General features: G+C 51.7%; 2 protein-coding genes across 7 annotated transcripts in view; one reads left to right on the plus strand and one right to left on the minus strand.

Annotated features, from left to right (window-relative positions):
• Positions 1-6,196: 6,196 nt before the first annotated feature.
• Positions 6,197-7,630, plus strand: C24H16orf90 (chromosome 24 C16orf90 homolog). Of its 2 annotated transcripts, none has more exons than XM_025275614.3 (3): positions 6,197-6,265; positions 6,722-7,075; positions 7,473-7,630. In XM_025275614.3, the coding sequence occupies exons 1-3, from the start codon at positions 6,250-6,252 to the stop codon at positions 7,628-7,630; spliced, it is 528 nt and encodes a 175-aa protein (XP_025131399.1). In that variant the 5' UTR covers positions 6,197-6,249. The 2 variants fall into 2 exon arrangements, with proteins under 2 accessions (XP_025131399.1, XP_006054914.1); XM_006054852.3 differs by having other exon boundaries at positions 6,227-6,295.
• Positions 7,631-9,392: 1,762 nt separating this feature from the next.
• Positions 9,393-25,385, minus strand: part of NAA60 (N-alpha-acetyltransferase 60, NatF catalytic subunit) — a 28,387-nt gene continuing 12,394 nt past the window's right edge. For 2 of the 5 annotated variants that reach the window (XR_006640548.1, XR_006548323.2), the window contains exons 2-7: positions 16,604-16,719; positions 14,863-14,992; positions 13,779-13,875; positions 12,823-13,057; positions 11,470-11,821; positions 9,393-10,713 (exon numbers count right to left, since the gene is read on the minus strand). Coding sequence is in view for 1 of the 5 variants with exons in the window: in XM_006054853.4 (XP_006054915.1) it covers positions 11,665-11,821; positions 12,823-13,057; positions 13,779-13,875; positions 14,863-14,992; positions 16,604-16,713 (729 nt within the window). In the remaining 4 variants the exon portion in view is untranslated. Of the gene's footprint in view, positions 10,714-11,184; positions 11,822-12,822; positions 13,058-13,778; positions 13,876-14,862; positions 14,993-16,603; positions 16,739-25,385 lie in introns of those variants that run through there. The other 3 variants (XR_006548324.2, XR_006640549.1, XM_006054853.4) reach the window with 3 other exon arrangements.

The following is a 25,385-nucleotide window of genomic DNA, read 5'->3' on the forward strand; positions in this document are numbered from 1 at the left end:
CTCAAAATAGACCCGCATATACATGGTAATTAGGATAAATAAAGCCCTTTAGTAGAGAAAGAATAATCGTTTTAGCAAATTATCTTGAAACAATTGGAAATGCAAACAAATGAACTTGCATCCTTACATGTAAAGGGTAAAAACGATGACTTTTCTAGAAGAAAACTTGGATAGCTTTGTGACTGGGTTAAACAAGAGTCCTTAGATACAATACACTAAAAGTATCGTCCTTTAAAAAATGTTTTTTGATGAATCGGACTTCATCAAAATTTAGAACTGCTCTTCAAGACACTTTTTAAGAAAATGAAAAGGTAAACCCAGAGTCTAAAAGAAAATATTCACAAAACACAGCTGATTAAAAAGACTTCTGAAACACATAACAAACTTTCAGAACTCACTGAAGAAAACAATTAGAAAGCAGATCCAAAAACTTAGTTCACAAAAGATATGGCAAATGTCAACAAAAAATTAGTCCAGCTAAGAAACGCATAAATTTATTCGAGCCAACCTGAGGATTATAATCAGGCAAGGAGTCTTTCAGAAAGCTCTAAGGATGGTCCAAAGAGGAAAGGGGTGAAGCTAGTATCTATGTGATTTTAAGTAAGGGGTAGGTGCAATCAAGGGTACAACATTGTAGAGGTTTATTGCTATTAACAAGGAACAGATATTTTAGTTAATGGTTTTAGTTCTTTTCTAAGTAGGCAAGATATAAGAAACTGAATTCATACGATTTTCTCCTGAAAATACCTAACTTTCTGAGGGCAGTTCTGCCAGTCTTCCGAGAGCACAAAATGCCTCCTCCTGATCTTGGCCCTGAAGTTCCTTGGCTGTGTGTTGTATGTAGGTCAGTGATTGTAGTGGCAAATAACTCAATTGTTGTAGACCTGGATGGTGGGTAACATTCTTGGTTTTACAATCTCCTCTCTTTGAGTTTTAATTTCGACCAAGTCTTGGAGACATTTCATGACCAGTTTGTCACACAGCAATAGGAATGTTCACACCCAGGTCAAGCGAGGATTTCACTGACAGGCCACTCAATGTGCTATTATTGGACAGTTTAACAGTAGCCAAAAGCATCTGGACCATCTTGCCTATCTCTCTAGTCTGTTATGGTTCAGGAAATGGTTTTCTTTTATTGCTTCTTCCCATATCTAGAGCTACGCTATTACAGCCATCAACTTTGGGAATTTCCTGGTGTTCCAGTGGCTGGGAACAGAGGAGGGAATTCCCTGGTGGCTCAGTGGTAAAGAATCCACCTGCCAATGCAGGAGACATTAAGACTTGGGTTTTATGCCTGGGCCATGACGATCCCCAGAGGAGGAAATGGCAACCCAGTCCAGTATTCTTGCCTGGAGAACCCTATGGACAAAGGAGCTTGGCGGGCTACAGTCCATAGGGTTGCAAAGAGTTAGACACGACTGAAGCAACTTAGCATGCACAGGTAAGTATTGAAACTAAGAACTTCCATTAGGTGTGGCCCAGTATCTCCCTAGGTTGTCTGACCCAGTCTGTCTGCACAAATCACTGTCTTTAAAGGACTGTTTATATTGGCCTTGCACATAAAGTTCACCAAACATACCTGCATGGTGACCCCTGACAGGATTGAGAAAGGAACATTATCTTCTAAGGAGTTACGTGGCTGGTATTAGAAGGAGAAAAATGAATCTTTATAGTTGAGCAGTTTTTCTGCTGCTGCAGAGGTCTGGTTAATGCATAATGCAGATACATAATGCACACTTGAGGGGAGAAGAGGAAGCACAAACGGGGAAAAAACTGATGTTTAAATTTTCTTGCCTTAAAATAATAAGTCTTGTTTTCTTACAAGTAATAAGCAAAGGAAAGGATGCTTAAGATTATTAGTCATTAGAGAAATGCATATTAAAGCACAAGGTATCACTAGGCAGTTATTAGAATAACTAAAACAACAAACCACCACAAAAAATCCTGACAGTGCTAAGGGCTTGAAAGGATGGAGAGCACTTTGGACTTTCATACCTGATTGGTGAGAATATGAAAGTGTACATCCACTTTGGAAACAGCTGGTACTTCTTACTAAAGTTAAACATACACTTAACATACAGTTCAGCAATCCCTCTCCCAGGTATTCACCAAAGAAAAACGAAAACTACTTACGTTCACACAGAAACCTATACACAAATATTAAGAGCAGCTTTATTTATAATTGCCCCAAACTGGAGACCACTTGGGTGCCCCTCAACTTAGAAATGGATAAACACATGTGGTACAGTGGATTGCCATTCAGCAATTTAAAAAAGGAGCAAACTGCTGAAATACACAAGAACAACGATGGCTCTCCAGTGCCTTATTCTAAGTGGAAGAAGACGGAGACTCAAAACGCTTCATACTGTTTGATTCCATTTATATGACATCCTGAATAAGATGAAAATATAGAGATAGAAAACAAATTGGTTGTTCCGAGGAGGAGCTGGATACATAATAATGTAATAATGTGTGTGGGGAGGGAGTAATGAAACTGTTCTATATCTCGTGGTGGTAATTACATGACAGTAGCTGTTCGTCAAAACTCATAGATCTGGGGCTTCCCTGGTGGCTCAGTGGTAAAGAATCTGCCTGCCAATACAAGAGACATGGGAGATGAGGGTTTGATCCCTCATCTGGGAAGATCCCATGTAGTTTTTAACTATAGGCATCCTCAAGTGTGTGAAGTAGTGACTTAAGTTTGCGTTTCCCCAATGATTTAGGACACTGAACATCTTCTCACGTGCTTATTGACCATTTGTGTATGTTGTTTGGGGAAATGTCTATGCAAGTTCACTCATTTTTAAAGTCGATTGTTTTGTCTTTTTGTTGTTGAGTTATAAGAGCTCTTTTTGTGTTCTAGATACTACGCTCTCATCAGATACATGATTTGCAAGTATATTTTCTCATTCTATAAGCTGTCTTTTCACTTCTTGAGAGTGAAGCACAAAAATTTTCAAATTTTATAAAGAGCAATTTATTCTTTTTCTTTTTTTGCTTGTGCTTTTGACATATCTAGGAATCCATTACCAAATCCATGGTGATGAAGATTTCTTCAAAGAGTTTAGTTTTTGTATGTGGTGTGAGGTAGGGGTCCAATTTCATTCTTCATTCATATATTTTTTAATATTTTTGTTATTAATTTTTTAATTAAAGGATAATTGCTTTACAGAATTTTGTTGTTTTCTGTCAAACCTCAACATGAATCAGCCATTCAGTTCAGTTCAGTCGCTCAGTCGTGTCCGACTCTTTGTGACCCCATGGACTGCAGCACGCCAGGCCTCCCTATCCATCACCAACTCCTGGAGCTTGCTCAAACTCATGTCCATTGAGTTGGTGATGCCATCCAACCATCTCATCCTCTGTCATCCCCTTCTCCTCCTGCTTTCAATCTTTCCAGCATCAGGGTCTTTTCAAATGAGTCAGTTCTTTGCATCATGTGGCCAAAGTATTGGAATTTCAGCTCCAACATCAGTCCTTCCAAAGAATATTCAGGACTGATTTCCTTTAGGATGGACTGGTTGGATCTCCTTGCAGTCCAAGGGACTCTCAAGAGTCTTCTCCAACACCACAGTTCAAAAGCATCAATTCTCCAGTGCTCAGCTTTCTTTTTAGTCCAACTCACATCCATACACGACTACTGGAAAAACCACAGCTTTGACTAGACAGACCTTAGTTGGCAAAGTAATGTCTGCTTTTTAATAAGCTGTTTTATAACTTTTTTTTTTCCAAGGAGCAAGCATCTTTTAATTTCATGGCTGCAGTCACCATCTGCAGTGATTTTGGAGTCCCCCAAAATAAAGTCTGCCACTGTTTCCAGTTTCCCCATCTATTTGCCATGAAGTGATGGGACCAGATGCCATGATCTTAGTTTTCTGAATGTTGAGTTTTAAGCCAACTTTTTCACTCTCCTCTTTCACTTTCATCAAGAGGCTCTTTAGTTCCTCTTCACTTTCTGCCATAAGGGTGGTGTCATCTGCATATCTGAGGTTATTGATGTTTCTCCCGGCAATCCTGATTCCAGCTTGTGCTTCATCCAGTCTAGCATTTCTCATGATGTACTCTGCATATAAGTTAAATAAGCAGGGTGACAATATACAGCCTTGACGTACTCCTTTCCCAGTTTGGAAGCAGTCTGTTGTTCCATGTCCAGTTCTAACTGTTGCTTCTTGACCTGCATACAGATTTCTCAGAGGCAGATCACACAGTTTGTTGTGATCCACACAATCAAAGGCTTTGGTGTAGTCAATAAAGCAGAAGTAGACGTTTTTCTGGAACTCTCTTGCTTTTTCAATGACCCAATGAATGTTGGCAATTTGATCTCTGGTTCTTCTGCAGCCATAGGTATACACATATCCCCTCCCATTTGATACTCCCTCCCATCTCTGTCCCCATCCCACCCCTCTAGGTTCATACAGAGCCCCTGTTTGAGTTTCCTGAGCCATACAGCAAATTCCCTTTGGCTATCTATTTTACATACGGTAATGTAAGTTTCCATGTTACTCACAACATATATCTCACTCTCTCCTCCCCTCTCCGCATGTCCATAAGTCTGTTTTCTATGTCTCTTTCTCCATTGCTGCCCTGTAAATAAATTCAGTACCATTTTTCTAGATTCCATATATAGGCATTAGAATACGACATTTATCTTTCTTGTTCTGACTTACTTCACTCTGTATAATGGGCTCTAAGTTCATCCACTTCATTTGAACTGACTCAAATGCATTCCTTTTTATGGCTGAGTAATATTCCATTGTGTATATGTACCACAACTTCCTTATCCATTCATCTGTTGGTGGACATCTAGGTTGCTCTTCATTCATATCTTTTTATATCAAGTTATCCCAGCACTCTTTGTTGAAGTGACTATTAGTTCCTCCATGGAATAATCTTGATAACATTCTTGAAAATAAATTGTCCAGCGATGTATGAATTTCTTCTGGGCTCTCTATTCTATTGGAGAAAGCAATGGCACCCCACTCCAGTACTCTTGCCTGGAAAACCCCATGGATGGAGGAGCCTTGTGGGTTGCTGTCTATGGGGTCACACAGAGTCAGACACAACTGAAGCGACTTAGTGGCAGCAGCTCTATTCTATTCCATTGGTCTAGATCTCTAGTCTTGTGCCAGTTCCACAGTTTTCGTTACTATAGTGTTGAATTGTATGTAAGAAGTTTTTAAACAGAAAATCTTAGTCTTCAAACTTTTTAAGGTTGTTTTTGGCTTTTGGATTCCTTTGTAATTCCATATTAATTTTAGGATCAGTTTTCCTGTTTCTGCCTTTGAGGCCATTGGGATTTTTACAGGAATTGCATTGAATCTGTAGATCACCTTGGAGAGGATTGCTGTCTTAATATTAAGCCTTCAATCCACAAACATGGTCTTTTTCCATTTAAGTCTTCTTTACTTTTTTTTGTTCTCTAGTTTTTAGTGCTGTCTTGCACTTCCATGATTGATTTTATTCTTTTTGTTCTTTCCTAGTGTATAGAAATATAGTTCATTGTGTGTGTTGATCACGTGTCCTGAGACTGCTCAACTAACTTATTAGCTCTGATAGTTTTACTAGCTCAAATAGGTTCTTTTATTTCCTTTGAGTGTGAATTAATTTCTTCTCTATATAGGACCATGTCATTTATGAACAGAGAGAATTGAAAAGTTTAACTTTTAAAGAAATTGTTTCCCACTTTGGTGATATCATTTTCATCCCCCCATCCCCAACAGTATATGAGAGTTTTGGTTTCTCCAAACCCTTCCTCACACTTGGTACAATCCACAGAATACTCCATGGCCTACTTATGGGAAAATGGATGGAAAAGTTAAGGGACCTGCCCAGTCACCCAGAACCACCTTCTTGGCATGCTCAAAGCACTGATACAGGTCTCACCATGTCTGCGTCCCTAAACGTTCATTTTCCACCCACTGATGAGGAAAAGGATACCCCAAGAGGTCACCCCAGGGAGTGACTCCCCAGACTGCAAGAGCCAAATCTGTTTTGCATGCCTGTCCCAAGCCGGAGGGACCAGGGACCTCCCCAAGGTTCTGCCCAATCCCCTTGCCCACCTACCACCCTGCCCCTGCTCTGTACATCATCCCCTGCCAAACCTGGAGGTCCAAGAGATGAGGGAGTCTTCCCTGTGACATCACAGAGCTGGTTGCCAAGGGAGCCCTGCAGACCCGCCTGCTAGGTGGCAGAGAGCAGAGCCCTGCTGCACAGGAGGCCCGGCCGCTCCACCCCACCAGCTGGCCCTCCATGGAAGCCTTGGTCTGTGCGTTCTCTGAGCTGCGCATAAGAGAAGGTGCCGGGCTGCGGGGAGGAGAGGCAGGAGGAGAGATGCTCTCCTGTCCTGACCTGGGCCCAAAGCCACCAGGGTGGCCCTGGGGACATGCATGCTTGGGAGAAGGGAATGGCCATGGGTCCAGGCCACTTGACCCTGGACACTGGAATGCTCTTTTTAGGGCAGGGGACAATAGTGGGTGGCAGAAAGAGCCTGAAGTTCTGAAAATGTCTTGGTGCTGAGACCAGGTTTCTCAGCCCTCCCTGTGGGCTGGGAGGGAGAGGAGTGCTAAGTTGGATGAGGCGAGTGGGAGGCAGGGGGCGGAGTCCACATGACAGACAGGTAAGCTAAGGCTCTGCAGGCCAGGGTGGGGCTCATCGTGGGACTGTTCTCCCCTCATGGGCAATGGGGCCCCCCGGCCACACCCTTCTGCTCTCCCCTCCACAGATGCAGTGAGCTGGGCCCCAGGACGCACCAGTCACCCCGACACACCACCCAATATCTACGAGGGGGGGCTGGGGGCCCAGCAGCAGCAGTGCCCCAGTGCCCAGGGAAGCAAGCCCAAGAACTTCCGGCTGCGCCACCTCCGGGGCCTGGCTCTCTACCTGCCGGGCCACCTGCGGCCTGCTGGCCAGTGTGAGAGCCACTGGCTGGGTCGGCTGCTGGCCGGGGGCTGCCTGCCACAGCCCGAGGGCCTGGTCTGGCCCCTAGATTTAGCACAGGGGACTGTGGGCCGAGGTAACAGCCACCACTCAGCCCTTCTGGAAGCTCAACTGCCCAGGGACAGCCGGGGAAATACAGGTGAGCCTGTCCAGGTGACACAGAGCTAGGGACAGGAGGGAGAGACCCAGGGCAGGGGTGGGCTAGGCACTCAGAAGGACCCAGGTGGTCCCTCTCCACTCCTGAGCTGCCTGGGTACCTGTCCCAGCTCTCCACTCGATGAGGGACCTCGGGCTGCTTTCCCCCCCACTGGCCGTGCCTCAGTTTCCCCATTTGTAAAGTGAGGGGTGTAAGTTAGAGAAGGGTCTTTCCTGCTTGAAGCATGTCTCCCTCTTTCTCCTCCCCCATGGGGTTTTCGTTAAGAACTGCCCCCCCTCCCCTCTGGCTTGGAAGGATGCCAGGTTCAGGGGTCACAGGGTGGGCTGGCAGCCTCCCCTGGGTCCCTGTGAACGACTCCTCTCTCTCCCTCTTTCCTCAGCTTCCAGTTCCAGCATGGACCCAGCCAAGGGTGCCCCCTCCCAGTCTGGTCCCCCTGAAGGCTTAGGGCTCAGGCCTAAGAGATCCTGGGGGGCCCCAGAGGAGACCACATGTCCCTTGTGCAAGAGAACCCGCTCTGGGGGCCTGGAGAGGCCGTAGAGATCTGAGTGTCAGGGCTGGTTCTCCCAGCTCAGGACAGGAGGGGAGAGGGTGGCCCCAGGAGCAGGAGGAGACAGGTTCGGGGTCGGGGGGAAGGGCTCAGCCCCCACCAGCAGCACCCCCACACTGAGACACCTGGGCAGCTGCCCAGCACCAGAGCCTGGGCCAGCCTGGGGAAAGCTTGAGGGTGGAGGGAGGAGGAAGAGGTCCCAAGAGAGGGACAGAGAAAAAGAAAGAAGCCAGGGCATGCCCCTGCAGCCTGCTTCAACTCATGTCAGCCACGGGTACTGGGGAGGCCAGGTGGAGTGGAGAGCTGGGTTCCTGAGGGGCCGGGGAGCCTACAGATCTAATGTCAATAAAAGCCAAGGCCTGCGCTTCAGTCCCTGGGTCTGTCTGTTGTCAGGCCAATTTGGTCAGGGAAACGGCCCCTTGGCATGTGTGCTCTGAGAGTTAAGTGTGGTGTCACTCCCAGGAGAATCCGAGGTGCCCACCCTGAAGAGGGTGCTGTCCTCCTCTGGGTGGGCAGGGTCTTGGCAGGCCTACCAACAGTGTGTGGTGTTCTGGGTGAAGAGGGCAGAGGACAGAGAAAGTTAGGCCGGGTTCAGGGAGGGTGTTGGGAAGGAAAGCAAGTTCCCAACCCGGACAGAAATGTTGGCCCTGGCCCCACGCCGCCCACCACTGAGGCCACAGTGGAGTTCACGCTCCCTGGGGACCCCTGGCCGCCCTGACTCCCCAGGCAGAATGGGCACAGCCCTTCTCCCAGCGGGGCGAGGCTCCAGGCACCCTGGCATGGGCTTCCTGTACCGGGAGGTCCTCACCCTGCCCTGCTACCATCTGCGGCTGGGCCGCTCTCTGTCTTGGGGCCAACCTGTTTGCTGTAGGATGTCTGTGGCCTCCATTCACTGCATTCCAGGGGCGCCCTCCTCATGGAATGTGGCACAACCACAGCCTCTGGGTGGTCTCATGTCCCCTGGGGTGCAGAATCACTCTGGCTGAGACCCCCTGCTCCACATCACTGGGCTTTGGCCTGTGGAGACTGGATGGGAGGATCCAGGTTTGCCTCCATGTTCCTTGCCATCTCTGGCTTCCTGTCCCGGCAGCCCAAGCTGGGCCAGGGCCCACCTGCCCCTCTCATGGGCATCTGTCAGACCACACGTGATGGTGTCAAGCACATTCTGGACGTCGGGACAGCGCGTGTCCTTCCAGACACAAGGGAAGGCTCCCTCAGGCCCTGGCCCATCCCTGTATCCTCAGACGGCAGATTCTGGAGACGCTGGTCCCTGGTTGGGGGTGGGGGAAGGTCCAAGTCGGGGCCACCAGCCCCAGGCCCTGTCCTGCAGGAGGGCCATCTGGGGGAGGAGCAGCCCTTGGGAGCAACGCACCCAGGCTATGGAGGAGCCCGACTTCCACAGGCTGGGCTCTCAGGCCCACTGCTCACAGCTGTGTGGCTCCTGGGCAACTCCCAGCCCCTCAACCAGTTTTCCTCATTTGTCTGATGGAGGGACAGGCATGACCCCTGTCCCCAGGGAGGCCAGAGGCAGAGCCCCCGCCTGACCACTGCTTTGTCATCAGTTCTAGAGCCTCTTCCAGGGCTACATTCCTTAGCAGGGGAAGTTACAACTAGAATTGTAAAAAAAACAATCGCCCATTGAGCTGGAAGCCAGCCTTGGGACTTGCCAGGGGACAGGCAGCTCCTGGGCCGCCCTCGGCCTCGGGGTGGGCCCAAGGAGCAGGGCCAAGAGTGCAAAGAGCCTTCAAAGACTGAATGTGACCAACTGAAGTCTATTTATTTGTCTGTAATGAGAAGAAACACTACAATCTGTTCAACACTGGGCTGGACACTGCAATGATTAGGGGGCGGGATGGAGGAGCAGGCCAAGGCCTCTATGCTCATTACCAATGTCCAAGGCAGAACATTCTGGAAGACTCTTGCCTTACCCCAAGGGCCAGGGGGAAAAAAAAAAATCACATGGTCATCGTTGATTCAGATTAGGGAGGACACCTAGCTGGGCCTCAGCGTGAAGCTGATGTCAGCTCGGAGGAGGGGAGGCTGAAGCCCTCCTGCCCAGATGCCCTTCATCCTGGGAGCCCCCAGGCTTGGAAGTTCCAAGGGAGGGAAGGACACGGTCACGCAGCCCCACCTGCCGTGTTCCCTCTCCAGCTCTTGGGCCAAGCACAACTCTGCACCACCCCATCTGCTCCAGAAAGCAGGGCGGGCAGAGAGCAGCTCTGGGGGATCCGTGCACACTCCCCTCAGAGTCTCTGCCCCAGAGGCGGATAGATCACAAGGCACGTGACTGCCCCCAGCCTCAAAGGCCGGGTCTCACTTGGTCAACGCAGTGTGCAGCGTCGTCCCCTGTCCCCTTTGTATCTGGCCAGGCCTCAGAGCTGCAGCTCAAGGGGCTGGGAACCTGGGGGGAGGCATGGACCCCGGGGATCCTTATCGGCACACGTCCTCAACCTGGCTCTCCACAGCAGCTCAGGTGAATGGCACGTCCACCGTTGGCTGGGCAGCTCCGGTCACCTGGGACAGAATGAAGCCAGCCCGTGGGAGGACTCATCCTCCCGGTGGGGGTGTAAGCATCCAGCCCGTTATCCTGAGGCCCATGTGGGGAGCAGAGCCTGAGAGTCGGAGCTCAGGGTGTGGGTGAAGGGCCTCCCTGGCTGTCCCCCAGGAGCCCCAGCCCCAAGTGGAGGGATCAGATTGCTCCCTGCCCCCGGGCCTCTGGGGGCTGGCTCTGGAAGAGGGGCTGGCGTTCCCAGTATTCGACCCCTTGTTTTTCTCAGGCTCCTGTGTCTTTAGGGTCAAATGTGTCTGTAACACTTGGGTTTCTCCCTCTGAGAAGTTAATTCTGGCTTTGGAGGAAGGAACTGGAAGGAATGGGCTGAGGACAGGGGGAGGCCAGTGAGGGGCGCAGAGAAGAAGCCCCTTCCCACGGCCTTGCGCCTGGAGCAGCGGAAAAAACAGACCACAGTGAACGCTGCCACCAGGGCTGCCCGTGAGGCCGGTGTGCACACGCAGGGCTGGGCCAGGGCTCAGCAGAACTGAAGGTTTTCAGAGCGGGTAGGAGGCCTGGGAGAGCCTGTGGGGTAGACAAGAGGGGAGCAGGGTGAAGGCCGGGGTGGAAACGCTCTGCCCCCACCCCGAGGAACTGGCCTAGGAGCTCCAAGCCAGGCGCTGGCACTCCTCTGGGCCCAGAGTCCCTTCCAGGGACCACCAGCTCCCCTCGGTCCCAGCACAAACCATGGCACCAACAGGGGTGCCAGCCCAGGAGGCCACGGAGCCCTGCCATGTGGGCTCGGCCCCTGTCACAACCTGCTCTGGGTCATGTCCACGCATGAGTGCACCCTGGTGTCCCCATGGCTCTCAGAAGTGGCCATGTCTGGGCAGAGCACTCAGCCAGGAGCTCAGAGAGTGAGCGGGCGCCGCCGGAGCTGTCAAGGCCATGTGTACACCCAGGGAAGTACGGCCGGGAACACGGCAGCACCACGGCCCGGGAAGGAGAAGCTGAGCATCCGGGGCCCGGGGGAAAGAGACTTGATCTTTTGGTAACTTTTCAACTTTTGAACCACGTAAGTATGTTATTTTTTTAAAAAAGGAGTTTAGGATGTGAAAAGACAACGTTCTGGCCAGAGCTCAAGGACTCTGCTTTTCCTCCAAAAGTTTCCGAGAGGTGGTCAGGGATCCCCCTGGCCCTGGGCTCTGTCGCCCATGACCTGTGTGGCAGATGCCCACCTGGGGCTGCCTGTTCTCACTGCTGACGATGCGGGGCCCCTCACTTCCCTGACCATCACCCCCTAGGCTCTCCTCCACTTCCCGCAACCCCTGCTCTGGGTACCTGGGGAGACAGGGCATGCCCCACGTTGCTCTGCTCCCGAACCCGCGTAGCACCGGCCTGCAGCTGGGGCGGGCCAACCAGCCCGGCAGGTGGCCGCCAGTTCCTCTGCAGAGGACAGCCGCAGTCAGATGGCCAGGAAGGTGGCGTCCGCCAGATGCCGGGGGGTGGGGCCCGGCGGAGGCTGCCTGGCTGGCGTCACATGGTCCGGCTGTACTCGATGCCGCCCTTGGTGGAGATGCTAGACCATGGCAAGAAGCTGCAGAGCAGGCTCTGGGCCTGGCGGTAGATCCTGTGTGGGATGGAGCAGGGGCTCAGGTTTGCTAGCGCGGAGCCCAGGTGCTGGATGTAGTCCGTACGGCTCCGTTAAGGAAGATTCCGCCTCACCTGCCCACCTGCCCGCACGCCCTGGGCCGCTCAGTCAGCATGGTGACCCGCATGGGCTGCCTGCACACAACACATCACTCCTGTGGGCGGCCATGAGCCTGCGTGGCCTCTGCAGGGCAGGGAGCCCCATCAGATGGAGGGGGCTCTGCTGTGCAAACACAGGACCTTCTGGGTGCAGCCCCACACACCCGGACGCGACTGGGTGCCGGGGGCGGGGTCTGGCGGAGCAAGAGCGCCTGTTGCCCCTATGCCGGGCCCTGTCCCTGAGACGAGGAGGGGTCTGCAGTCCCCACCCCGTGGACACCCACAGAGAGCACCCCCCTTCACGTGAGCCAGGCCTGCAGGCTTTTGGGTCACCCCTGTCTTTCCTGTTTATTTCCCTATGAAATGGATAAAGCCTGGACTCATTCGTTTAACTTCTGTCTCTCACATACACACATTATTTTGGGGGCCACTCCCTGTGACTGTTAGGAAGTCTCATGGCCTCCATCGAATCTGTCAAGGGCCAGAGAGAATTGGCCCTTGAAGAGGAAGGTTGAAGAGGAGGGTGGAGGGCAGGGAAACCCAGCTGGGTCATGCACCTGATAAGGAAGGTTTGAATCCAAAGTTCAGAATCAACAAACCACTCTTTTCGCCTCCCGTGCTTGTTTTCTTCCGTCAGCACTAAAGCAGGGGTTTTTGTCTGCCTTAGTCACTGCTGTATCCCCCTCGACCTCAAATAGGAGGCTCTCAGTAGATACTTGACAGATGGATCTTGGGCCAGGCTGACGTCCAGGGAGCACCTACTTTCCCAGCATCTACACCCAGACCATTATATCCTGTCAAGATGTGCTGGTCAGAGTTGCCCACAACACTTGGGTCCCACGAACTTGGCCTCAGGGATGCCATGTGAAGGCAACCGTGGCTTCAGTTGGCACACAGACCCCACTAGGAAGCCACCAGCCCTCACCCCTGAGAGAGAAAGGATATAAGATGGTCCAGGGGGGGTGGCCGCCGTTGATGTAGAGGACGTAGGTAAAGCCATCTTTGAGGACCCCGCGGATGGAGTAGTAGTAAGGGAGATAGTGGTGCTGCTTGAAGTCTCTGTTCTCGTAGAAGCTTATGGCTGTGTTGTTGGTGGTAAGGACGTGCAGGTAGATGGCTTTGCAGTGGTCCTGGGCAGTGGTTGATATGTGATCCTTTAGACTCTCAAGTAACAGGGACCCTGAGGGGTGACAGGAAAGGGGCGGCGGGGGGAAGGGAGCGTGAGGCAAAGGCTGACCTTCCAAAACCACCCATTGCCGGAGTCCCTAACGTCCGAACCCTTGGTGGGGCTTGTCAGCTGAGGCTCGAATGTCAAGGATGAGGATGTAAGCTGGCCACGGTCCCTGCCAAGGGCTGGACCTACAGCGAAACTCACTGCCCTTTTAGCCCAGGAAAACATGGAGTGAAAGGGCCTGGGTTACGAGGGAAGACCCCGACGCTCGCTGGCCGCGTGGGACAGGAGTTTGGAGCTGTGTGGGCGGCAGAGCCCCCAAGGGTGGCAGGCATCCGATAAACCATGGTTGGGACTGTTCCTTCAATTACGCTTTCTACTGTTAGTCAAGAAAACCCTGGGGCTGGATGTGAGCTGGGGGTGTGGCGAGAGGCACAGTAAGAGGGGCCCGTTCTCTAATGAGGATGCCCGGGAGGGGTTATTCATCTGATCTCACCAGATCTGGGAAGGAGGCCACAGCAGAAAGACCCAGCGAAACGTGGAAAGAAGACGGGCTGAAGGCCGAGAGCAGGTGGGGCCGGCAGACTTGTCAGGGGCAGGGAATGAAGGAAGGGTGCGAGTTTGGCCCCAACAGAGGGCCGGATAGAGCAAGACAGAGACAGAGCAGGTCTTATGAGAGAGTCGGCAGGGAGCAGGGGCAAGCTGGGGGGACTTACAGGCCCCCCCTTACCTATCCCGTGCTTCCTGAACTCCTTCACCACTCCCAGGCTGAGGATGTACGCAACCTGTGTGTCCACGGAGAAGCTGGAGGCCAGAATATCTCCGTCCTAGAGAGAAAGTCAGAGACTGCTGGGTCAGCAGTGGAAGCCCCGGTCCCGCTGCAGGACACGCACAGCTCCTGGGCCAACTTCCGGGACACATACCTTGGGGGACACCGGGGCAGGAGAACCCAGAACGGGGCAATGGAGAGCCACCCCACCCCCATGGAAGCGAGAGGCTGTGGGCCCTTCTGTGAGAAACTGCTGCTAACAAGGCACACGCAAAGTTGCTTCTCTTGGGGCGGGAGGGTTAGCAAAGCCGGACCAGAGCAGTCACGGTGGGAAGAAGCGCTGCTCAGGAGGCCCTTGGTCCGTGTCAGTCCACGTGCCAGGAGACAAGGCAGCCCCACGGGGTGTGGGCGCTGTAACTGAAGGATCCCACACGGTCCCATGGGGTCCTGGAGTACAGGGGGAGGCAGGTGGGGGCGGCCGAGCGACATGACACCCCATGCGGCCTCTTGGCTCCAGAGATGGACCACCGGACTGGGAGAGTCACGCCTCTGACCAGGACCAGGGTCTCATGTTCTTCTGCCTCACAAAGAACCGGAAGGCTCTGCCATGTGTGTGGTTTTCGCTCCCTCACTGGAAAGGACACTTGTGACTCGGCTTGCGTCCCATCCCGTGCTCGCTAAGTGGCTCCCAGATGCTGGATCGGGGCGGTCCGGCCCATTCTCACCCCAGCCTCCGCCCAGCAGTTAACCTGGACGCAGGCAGACCCACCACCGGCCTCAGGGAGGAAGCCTCCTTCCGGCTCTTGTGACTCGAAGCCACAGGAAGCCCGTGTACCTATCACCCTCCTCCCTACTTCACGACAATGGTCACTGTGAAGCCCACAGTCAGGTCGTGCAACTTAATGCATGTATGACGGTGTCACAAACACAGAATGAAACCAACCACCTAGGACTCTCACACCTGTCCAGGCTCCTGAGAGGATGGGGCCCAGCGCAGGCAGCGTCCAGAGGTGTCAGCCCCTGAGCCATCGCTGCAGACACTCACCTCCTTGTGTATCTTGGTCCGATTCTTAATTTCAGCTACAATCATCCCCACGATGTCACCCCTGTAGGTCGCGGCAAGGGAAAAGAACTTCTTGTTGGAGGTGATATCACGATACCATGAGTCTGGGTACCTGAGGAAGAGACAAACGCACGTGGACCGGCCGAAGGTCAGGTCCAATCACCGCTGTGCTTCAGAGTGGAACCACAGGGGACCCTTGGCTGCTCCGTCCAGCACTCAGGGTCTGCCCACCACCCAATCTCCACCAAAGGGCATCACCCTCAGAGTTGCAACTTCTGATAGCCGTTATCTATCCAGACGGGACCATTCACTGCTGAGTGGCCTTTGAGTTTTGGGCACATGAGGGCAAGGTGTGTCCAGAGCTGCTGGGGCCGCTCAGCAAGAGCCCCGAGGACAGCGGGGAACAGAGCAGCGAGGCAGTGCTGAAAAGGCAGAGTCAGCTGCAGCCCAGGAGACTCGGACAGGTGGGAGTGAGGGGTGGTTTCCTGACCTGCTAGGTTAGCCCGGGATTCCTTTCTTGGGACCAAGAGCAGAGGAGGGTCTCACACCCCCCCTGGAGACCCAGGGAGGTGCTCTCCTCAGGTCTGCTCTGTAGAGGCCACTGCCCCACTGTCCCTGCCAGAAAGTTCCACAGAAGCTGAGCATCACCCAGCCTCCTCTCCTGGTCCCTGTCAGTCCCACCTTCTGACCAGCAGTGTCAAGCTGGCACAGCGGCCAGGAGTGAGCCACCACACGGCCCGAGGGGGCTACAGTTCTGTCCACCGTCTTTAGAACCTAAGGCCTCCAGCCCAGCTATCTCCAAGGAGGCAGGAAGGCCGGGCTCCTCAGAGGCCCAGAGACTCCGGCCGGTAAGGCTCCACCCGCCCCAGGTCACCCCTCAGCAGGGTCTACTGCACAGACTTGCTGGATTCCTGTCCAGCGGCGGGACTGCTGGGCTGATGCTCACTTTCTATGAAGCCACCGCTAGCCCACAGCACACTCCAATCAGGGAAGTAAGGGGTGGGTGACCGGCTTGAGCAGGTCTGAGGCTGAGACTCATGGAGATGTGATGTTGGCAGGATCGTATTTTCAATTTTTAAGAGTTTGTACTATTTTTCCTCACTATAAATGCTCTACGAACACATTATAGGAAAATGCAGGAAACAGAGACAAGCAAAACCAGACAAAACTTGTAGTTGCTAATCATCCACCCAAAGAACTACCAAAAACATTTGCTACATGGCACACTTCCTCCTAAGCTTTTATCTTGTATATGCTTTCAAATAAAAGAGGGATTGTGGTATATCCTGGCTTCTCGTCTGCTTTTTTCACCTACTATCTCACACACACACAGACAAACATATAAACCTCGAGGACAGATTTCTTTGCCCCTGGCTGGATAATATTGTACTTCTGCATGTACATCCCCTGATGTAGGGAACCAATTCCTTTCTGTTAGGACACTTAGGTTGCTTCTCGATTTTCTGAATGTCTTAAGCAGCACTGCATGAAGCGTCTTTGTAACTGAAGATTCTCTGCAAGGCCCTTCCCAATCTCTGTACAAGAACACGGTGAGGTGCAGAGAGACCAGGAGCGCCAGGGAGCAGGGCCTGGGACCCTGACGGGTGAGGGGGCTCTAGGTCACCAAGGCACCAACACAGCGAGCCCCCCAGCTTCAGCACTCTGTGCACAGGCCCCCGGACACCCCCACCCCAATGCCCACCTGCAGACCTGCTGGACTTACTCGATGGGGAACCAGTCGCCGCACAGGTGCTTCACGGTGTCTATGTCATCGTGGCAGAGGAGGCGCAGGCTGACCTCGCTGAGCGCGCTGGACGGCACTGCCTCTGTCATTCACACCTGTGGGGGAGGGGCGTCAGGAGGGCAGCGCACCCCCCGAACCTCCTCCTCAGGCAATCTGCAAGGCTAGCAGGACGGGAACGCTCACAGTGGCCCCACGGGTGGAGGGCCTCTCCCCTCATGAGTGTTCCCGCACCAGGCATCACAGACACCCCACCCTGCAGAGAAGGCCTGGGAGGATGGGGATACCCAGAGGCCCCCTCCCTGCTCACCCGGGACGCTCCTGAGCCCTGTGGAGGGCAGCTGGCCTCTGTTCTCTCCCGCCTCAGCCCCACTGAGCTGCACACTGAGTGCCCACACCCACCCCGCTTCCCCTCACCAGCTGTTCCTCCACTGGGAGGGCACATGGCCCCGCCTTTCTGCCTGGGTCAGTGGCATCCTATGACCCAGAGCTCAACGGCCCCAGGGCTGGGCTGGGGGGCCCCAGGGACTTGGTGGATTTCGAGTGGCACTTACGGGGTGGGCTGTTTCTCCTCCCCCATCCAGGAGATTAAGATTCATATACAGAGAAAGATTTCAAGAGATGCCAGAAGTTCAAGTCAGGGGCCACGAGTTGCAACGACTAAATCAGGAAGCTATGCTCAATCCAGACAGGAGGGTCAAGCGTGGGCTCCGACGAAGCACCTACACCCCCAGGACCAAGCAATCGCCAAGGAAAAGCCGAACCCTGCACCCCCTGAGATCCTGCAGCCACAGGACCCCCAGGGATAGAGGCCAGCCTGCCAGTGCCTCCAGTAAAATACACAAAGCCCTTTGGTCCCTGCCTAAAGTGCTGGGTCTGAAGCAGATCAAGCCTCGAGGCTACCGGGTTACACGGGCACCATGACATCTGACACACACAGAAGGGGTGGCATTCTACATGACAGCTGCCTGCTCTCTCCAAACAATCAATGTCATTAAAAAAACAGAAGCAGACTGAAAGAGACAGACCTACAACCAAATATGATGTGCAAACTCTGGGAAACACAAAAAGTCAAACAACATTTGGGAGAAACTTAAATGTGGGCTGGATGCCAGATGATGAATTTATTATGAAATGATTATGAACCTGTTACTGTCTCAGACGTGGAAGGTGGAGTGCTCCTATAGACGGTCCTAGAGATGCTCTGCTGAAATACTTCAGAGCGAGGCATCATCAGGTTTAAAAATAAATAACTCAAAATCTTTTCAGCTGCTTAGGAAGCAGATGTGACAAGATGCTGTCAGCAGTTGCATCTAAGTGGCAGGTTTATACAAAACAGGAACTGACTGTTTACACATTCCATTTTTCTATGTATTTGAAATTTTCCTTAACAAAAGTTGCGGCCAGGGCTGGGGAAACGACGGTTCTGTGCGGGGGCACTGCGAGGACCCAGGCAATGCCAGAGGCCAAAGGGTGCCCTAGGCCAGAGCCCTCCTGCTGCTGGAAGCGCCACGCCCTCCTCTTGGGCAACAAGACTGCCTGCCCTCATCACCCTTGGCAGAGCTCCAGGTGTCTCACTGGTTGTGCCCACCAGGTTCTCAACCAAGAGCTGGGGTGCTCTGAGCTCCGCAGGAGGAGGTGCAGGACAGGAGGCGTCGGCTCACCCTCCGCAGTCTCTCCCCGGAGTTGGCAGGACAAGTGCCGGCGACCGACAACCCCAGCTGCAGAGCTGTGGGCGCAGGTACCCCGCGCGGCTGCAGGCAGATGCTGGGTACCTGGGGAGCTGGCACCACAGGGAGCACCAGGAAACAAGGTACCTGTGGTACCTGCACCAGGCGGCTGACTACAAAAGGCTGGGGTGGGCACTTCCCGAGGGGATGTAAATGTTTTGTATCTTGACAGTGGTGGTTACGTACACAAACGTATATACATGTATGTTAAACTCACTGGGTATATTCTGTTGTATGTATGTTAAACTTCCATAAAGTTGGTTTTAAAACATTTTAAAGGTTGAGGAGTGACAGCAAAGGGAGAGGCTGATAATAAATGAGCAACTTGCCCGTCCTGGGATTTATACATTTTCACCCTAGTGTCCTTGTGATGATGCTCTTGACCAAAGGGGCAGGATTTCCCTGTTCAGCATTCATGAAGAACACTGGCCTCTAAGACACACAGCTATTTGTGGATTCTCACATCCCTATTAAAAGTACTTGGATGTTTTCAAAGGCCGTTCTTTAGATGCCTTGATTTAAAAATAGAGACTTGTCACATCTAACTAAGGGGAAATGTAGTATATTATCGTGCCTGATCTGCCCGAGCCCAACCGACAGGAGTGGAGGAGGGAGAATCCAGCACCCACATGCCAGAGAGAAAGGGATGTTTGGGGGGGTGGGGGGGTGGTCAAGACGGAGCGGGTATGGTGGGCAGTGCTGGTCCACCACTGAGGGAGAGGCCGGGAGACTGACATCTGACACCTGTGGGGACCCCGCTTGTCCACCTGGAACCTTCAGCCAAGTACTGACCTCCTGTTCTTATGTGCTGCCCTATGGGCTTAAGGGACAAGGACTCAGAAGACTCACTGGAGGACAGAGGTGGCAGGTGAAACAGAGCAGAGCCCCCGGGTCAGCCCTTTGTCCTGAGCCCCAGGGGGCTGGAGCCGTAGGCTCACAGGCCACCTTTCCGTGAGTTTCCCTACAAAGACAGACACACAGATCCTACGATAGCAGGGACGCACTGTGCAGGAGAAGACACAGTTCTGGCCTGCAGCAAGAGTTCTCCCGGGCTTGCCAGGTCTGCCTCCTGCCCTTGGCCTGCAGGGGTGGGTGAGTGGAACATTTCTACAAGGGACAGAAATTGGATTCTCCAAGACGATGAAGGGCCAGCCCGCTCACTTCTCCATCTGCCCTTTCTCCTTCCCTAAACCTCGTCCCCGTGGGCTGTCTGCAAGAGTCATCTTCCTTCTGAGCTGAAATGACCTTTCGGGTCCCTGTGTTGATGCCATGCGGTGGCTGGGGGTGATGCCTGATCACCTGGGCGTGCGCTCCCAGACCCATTTCCCGAGGGACTGCGCGTGCCCAGCCAGAGGACAGAGTGAACTCCAACATCTCAGGCATATCCTCCACCCCACCCCCCAGCTGCCAAGTGCTGGGGATTCAGGACCTGGGGCCTCGGGATGGGACTGCTCTAGTTTCGGGAGGGGTTTCCTGGCACCATCACAATGCCCATGGGGCAGAGCACCGCGCTGGCCTGTCCCTGCACTCCGGGCCCCTTCTCAAACAAAGCACGGGAAAGATCAGTGCATACTAGTCCACGGCACAGAGTTAAAGACCACCAGGGCTCTCCAATGTGAAATGCTGCAGGCATGAGGCTTATTGGCTCAACAAACCCAACAACAGACTCCAAGCTTTTGCCTTCAGGGTGGATGGCACAAAAAAGGAAAAGTAAGCCAGTGATGGACACACGGCACCGCCCTGCTCATCAGTAAAATGGGCTGAAGGGCTCAGAGCAGGGAGTGAGGGAAACCGTGAACACTCAGCTAGTTTGTTCAAGTGAGCAGCCATCTGGGGGTGGGGGCGGGGGCGGTGGGAGCTGTCTCTACAGCAGCCTGGAAACCTTTCAAAGCCTGAGAGTGGGAGGAGAAACATGAATAATTTACAGGAGACAAGACACAAACACCCAGCACTGTGGGTTCAAAGCACCTCCCTCTTACAGCCCGCCACACGATGCCCCAAGGGGAGCCCACAGGCTCCTCACACACAATTTAAGACACAGCACTTCACCTGCGAACTGTTAACAGTGGGGGATTCCATTTGTGTGATATTCTAAAACTAGCTAAAGACACTGACGGTAAGAGCAATGAGAATGCGGCTGGGGGGTACAGAGGACCTCGATGGGAGGGCATAGGATGACTCATGGGGCCGGCGACAATGTTCCCATGTCCATCAGGGTCGTCAACCGCATTCACCTGCACACTTCAGATCTGCCGGCTGGGCGGCATGTGAACCATCTCTCGACTTAAAAACAAAACAACAACCAGTGGTCCGGAGCAGTCCCGGGGTCAGCCCGTGCTTCCCTCTGGGCCAGAGGTTCTATGACCACCCCCCCATCGCAAAGAGAATCCATTCATTTATTTATCAAAGTTGAACTGAAAACCCAGGCCCCGCACAGACACTGCGGTTGCAGTAAAGAGCAGAGATGGGCATCTGTGATCACTGGCGGGGCTGGAGAAGGTGTGTGTTTTCTTGCTCTTTTACCTAAATACTCTTAGAAACGCTTCCTTTGCTTGAGGAATTCCGAGGCAAACAGCACATCAGTGAACACAAAGAATGCCATCCAGCAGGCTGGGCAGGGAGAGGTTAACACACCTGTCGGAGGGGATGCTCCCTTCCCAAGGCCTCAGGAGAAGGCAGGAGATCCCCTTGCATCACTCAAGGTGTTTTCCTTGACTATTTGATCCGCCTCCTTGAATCAAGAGTTCCAGGAGGAGAAACAGAGTCCTGAACCGTCCCACGAGCGTCAGCTCATGCCCTCCCCGCCAAAACCAAGAGGGATCACTGGCTCACAGTATTTCTTACAGCAGTGGAGTCCAAGGGAAAGGCAAGGCTTCGAGGCCACACACACGCACTGTCCGGCTCCCCCTGCCACGTGCGGGCCCTGGGTCCCGGCAGGGCTGTGACGCGGGGACCAAAGTCCTCACAGGACACGTGCAGAGCGCCTGCCAGGCGAGTAGAAGTAAGCCCTCTGCAAACGGTGGCCATGACTGCCATGACTGCCGGGTGCCAAGTTCTCTTCCAGGGACTAGTGAACATGCGGGATGCGCACTTGAAACTCAGGCCGTCACCAGACTCTCGAGGATGAGGAGGAGAATGGGTTCTTCCCGAGACGGGCGCACTCAGCACTGCCCGGGTCTGGGGCTGAAATGGACGCCGCTGGCAGCTCAGTTTTTAGGGGAAAAGCACAGCCATGGCGGTCTCAGGTTCAGAAACCCTGCCTGCCTCTCACCGCTGCCCCTTCAGCAAACCAGCCCCCCCAAGCCCTTTCCAGTGCTTCTGTGCTTTTTCCACCTGACTCTGATGGCCTTTGTTGTTTTACATTTGACTTTTTAATCTCTGCATCCCTGGGTTTGTATTTAAGATCCTTCAAAATCCAACAGATATGAAATGTGAACGTGGGTCAAATTCGGTATAAATTAATACTTGACCATGTGGTTAACTTTCATAACAAAAATTATTTTTAAAAAGAAATTCAATCTCCTCTCAGCATTTGCCTGTGGAATTAAGGCAGATGTCTGTTTTACATCACTCACTTCTGCCTCATTTGAGTTTTTTTTTTGAGTTTTTTTTTTAAACAATGAGCTTGTTTTTATTATCAGAAAAAAATAAAGACTTCCAGGTGGTATGTGAAAATTCAGAACACATTTTTTATATTACAGTAATGTTTTTAATTGTAACAACTTGAGAATTTTATAATGTCTCTTCAAATTATAAGTAGAATGGTTATCCATTTTACCCCAAAATAGACTCTCAGTGCCAATGTTTAAGCCCCATACCCTTGGAATAGCACGGCATTTATGCACTGATGCCAGAAATAAACATTATAAACACAGACCCATACTTGTAATGAAGCAAAGAGGAGGCAGTTGTTGGTAAGAAAAATATTTTAAAGAGTTCCTGTGTAATCATTACAAAGAAAATTCAGTGGCCATATAAAAATCAATATTAAAAATATTTAAAGGCTTCAGGACAACCATCTAAAAAAAGCAAAAAAGGTTTAAAAAAGAACATCCCCCATTTGTTAAATGCTGTTTAAAACTTTGTTCATGGTAAAATAAGAATCAACACACAACATGAAGCAAAACCTCAAAAGCCTCCTCCTCACTTTGTCCTCAGTAAAATGAAGGTTAATAGATTCTTGAGTTTCCTACTAGAAAGCAAACTTTTTACATAGGAGAGGGCTTACTGGGTACGGGGCCCGAGGGGGCTTCTGAGGTGGGAGGTTTCACTGGTACATAACAGCGAGACCAAATGTCAAGCAGAGTACTTTTCTGTACGTTTCTGCATATTTCCACAAAAAAGTTAAACACAGGAGGCCAGAAGAGAAGCAATCCTGTAATCTGAAGCTAAGAGTAGAAAGAGCAGCAAATATCTGGCCAGAAGAGCTTCTGAATAGTTTACAACCAGAGTCACAAGGAAGCATCTAAAAAGAAACAAGTTGTTAGAAAGGAGCAAGCAACTCAGAGCTATGGGAACTATGGAAATACTGTTGAGGTAACACTGTCCAGATAAAAACCCTTTCAGCAGCTAAGCGACACTTACCCAGAGACTATTTTATAAAAAGAAATTGCTTTCTTCTCAGTTATTTTTAAGATGGGCTCAAATTTCCCTACTTTTCTACCCAAATACTTTGCTGCCCTATTTCAGGAATGCAGGAGACAAAACAGAGGAACACAATTTACTGTTTAATAACAAGAAATAGAACTGGAAGAAGTTCTTTTTTCAATGTGGTCTGTTTTCTCCGGTCTTCCTGTGGAAGCAAGCGGACAAACATTTGTTCTGAGCCCTTTTTCCCAATCAGTTCCTCGTTGCTTCCTTACAAATGCAAATCTTTTTTAATTTGGCTATGTGGCATATGGGATCTTAGTTCCCTGACCAGGGATCGAACCCACGCCCCCTGCATTGGAAACTTGGAGTCTTAACCCCTGGATCATTAGGAAAGTCCCTACAACTGTGAATACTATTAGAATGTTTAGAATGTTTATGTCTGGCATCAGTGCACAGAGCTGGGTTATTTCATGGATATGGACCTTAAACGCTGACACTGAGAGTCTATTCACTGGAAGAGGCATTTTAAGGTCTCTACGTGGTCACACTCATAGGTGGCTCGCATCATCAGTATTCCAAGTGTTGGCCCTGCCTGAGCAGGAAGTCAGCCTCAGGTGAGGAGATGGGGAGTATGAGAGGCCCTCAGGACGGGACTAGGGACTGACTGGCCCTCATGTGAGGTGACACCCTGACCATCCAGGCTCCACTTAGGGGCACCTCGAGGTGACCGTCACATGTCGGCCAGCCTCTGTAGAGCGGCACTCAATGGACCACTCACTGATTCAACCGCTGACACAGACCCCAAACCACTACGTGCAGAAAGCCCTGGCTCCCTGTTCAGATGTCCTCCCATCACTCCAGAGGCACCGAGCAAACATTTCAGGTTCAGAGCAGAGTGTCAACCCTACTCTGCATGTGCTTACTGGGTTTTCAGACACACAGGTCTCTCTTTAACCTCTCTTTAATCAGCACTGGGCTTCAGGGAACCCTGACCTGGCCTGCCAGCCAGCCTCGATCAGAAGTCACGCTAAAATCATCATATTTCGGAAAGGAGGTCTGATCCCAGAATTATCAGAGACACTTAGAAACATTTGTTGAATGAAATTCAGCCTTCGATCTTGGCCAGAAAGAGACCCAGGAGTTCCAGCATCACTTTGCAGATCAGTGTTTTACTCGAAAGCACTGCGCGTGGACGGAAGCAGGATGCAGGATCTAGATCCCAATCTTCATTTCTGTAAACAAGGAACTGAGGTGGGAGAGCTAGGAGGACTCTGTGGGTTTCTTCCAGAAAGACAAGTCAGGGGAGGAGGTGGTGGTGGAGGCGAAGATGTGGAGAGGGAGGAACCTCCATTTAAGAGAAGGCCTGGCAGCTGACAAGCAGCCAGCTTTCTGTTCAGGTAGGAGAGCCGTCAGCAGCAAGCAGAGACCTCAGGGCATTTTGGCAGAGATCTGCACTGCCCCAAACTCAGAGCTCTGAATACCTGTGGCTGCTGCCAGGTAAGGATTCTGGGTCCACCTGGTCTAAACACATCTCAGTTGCTAGAAGACAAACTGCTGCGAGCCAGTCCACTGAGGCTGGGACAGTCTGCGGGGCAGAGCACCAGGTAAGCAATGATGGCCCCACCTTCTTACTTCTGGTGTCTTCATTTCTCAAATCTCCTAACACCCAGGAATTTTCTTCCAACACAGGCAGAGGCCAAGTTACCAAACAACATCAACAGGTCACATCTGAAGTCTGAGAGTGGGTGCGGTTAAAATAAACATTTTACAGTGATAAAGTCACTGTAACAGTGGGGAGAGGCTAAAGGTAAGACACACACACAGACCTTTTAAAATAATGTGTGTATTTTTTATTTTGGCCTGTGAACACCATACCATGCACTGACTCTGTTACTTATAGGTTTTAACCATCTTCATAGAAATCCAGCACTTCTGGAAACACAGTGAGATGGAACTTCAGCAAACTGTGGCCCAAAAGAGGAGCCCAGGCATACTGCTTCTCAAAGGGCCAAAGTGCACTTTAATTCTAACACACAAACTTCCAACAACAGGCGAGATGAAGACCTATGTCATGCTCAGCCATGACCACTTGTTAAATGACAGGGACTTCTATTTCAGCCACCCTTGAGTTTCTTCTGGCCTTGAATCCTTTCTTCTCAAACTGAGCTTAAAGCAATTCAGGGATTTTTGCAAGAAGAGAGGATTTGTTTTGCTCCAGCCCCTTTTTAATTCAGTGCTGTCCAAGACTACCCTTCTCCCTGCCTCACAAGCCAGTACTGTTGGCCAAAGGACTTCTAACACTTAGCTGTACATACAAAGTGCTTCACAGAATGTGGTATTTCTACCGCTGACTTGCAGTCATACTGACTTTCCCGGTTCAGGCAGTTAAGCGTTAACATTAAATTTTCTGCCTTCTGTGCTCCAGTAAAATATCTGCACCCAGC

This window comes from Bubalus bubalis, chromosome 24, assembly GCF_019923935.1.
Source record: "Bubalus bubalis isolate 160015118507 breed Murrah chromosome 24, NDDB_SH_1, whole genome shotgun sequence".
Classification (NCBI taxonomy): Eukaryota; Metazoa; Chordata; class Mammalia; order Artiodactyla; family Bovidae; genus Bubalus; species Bubalus bubalis.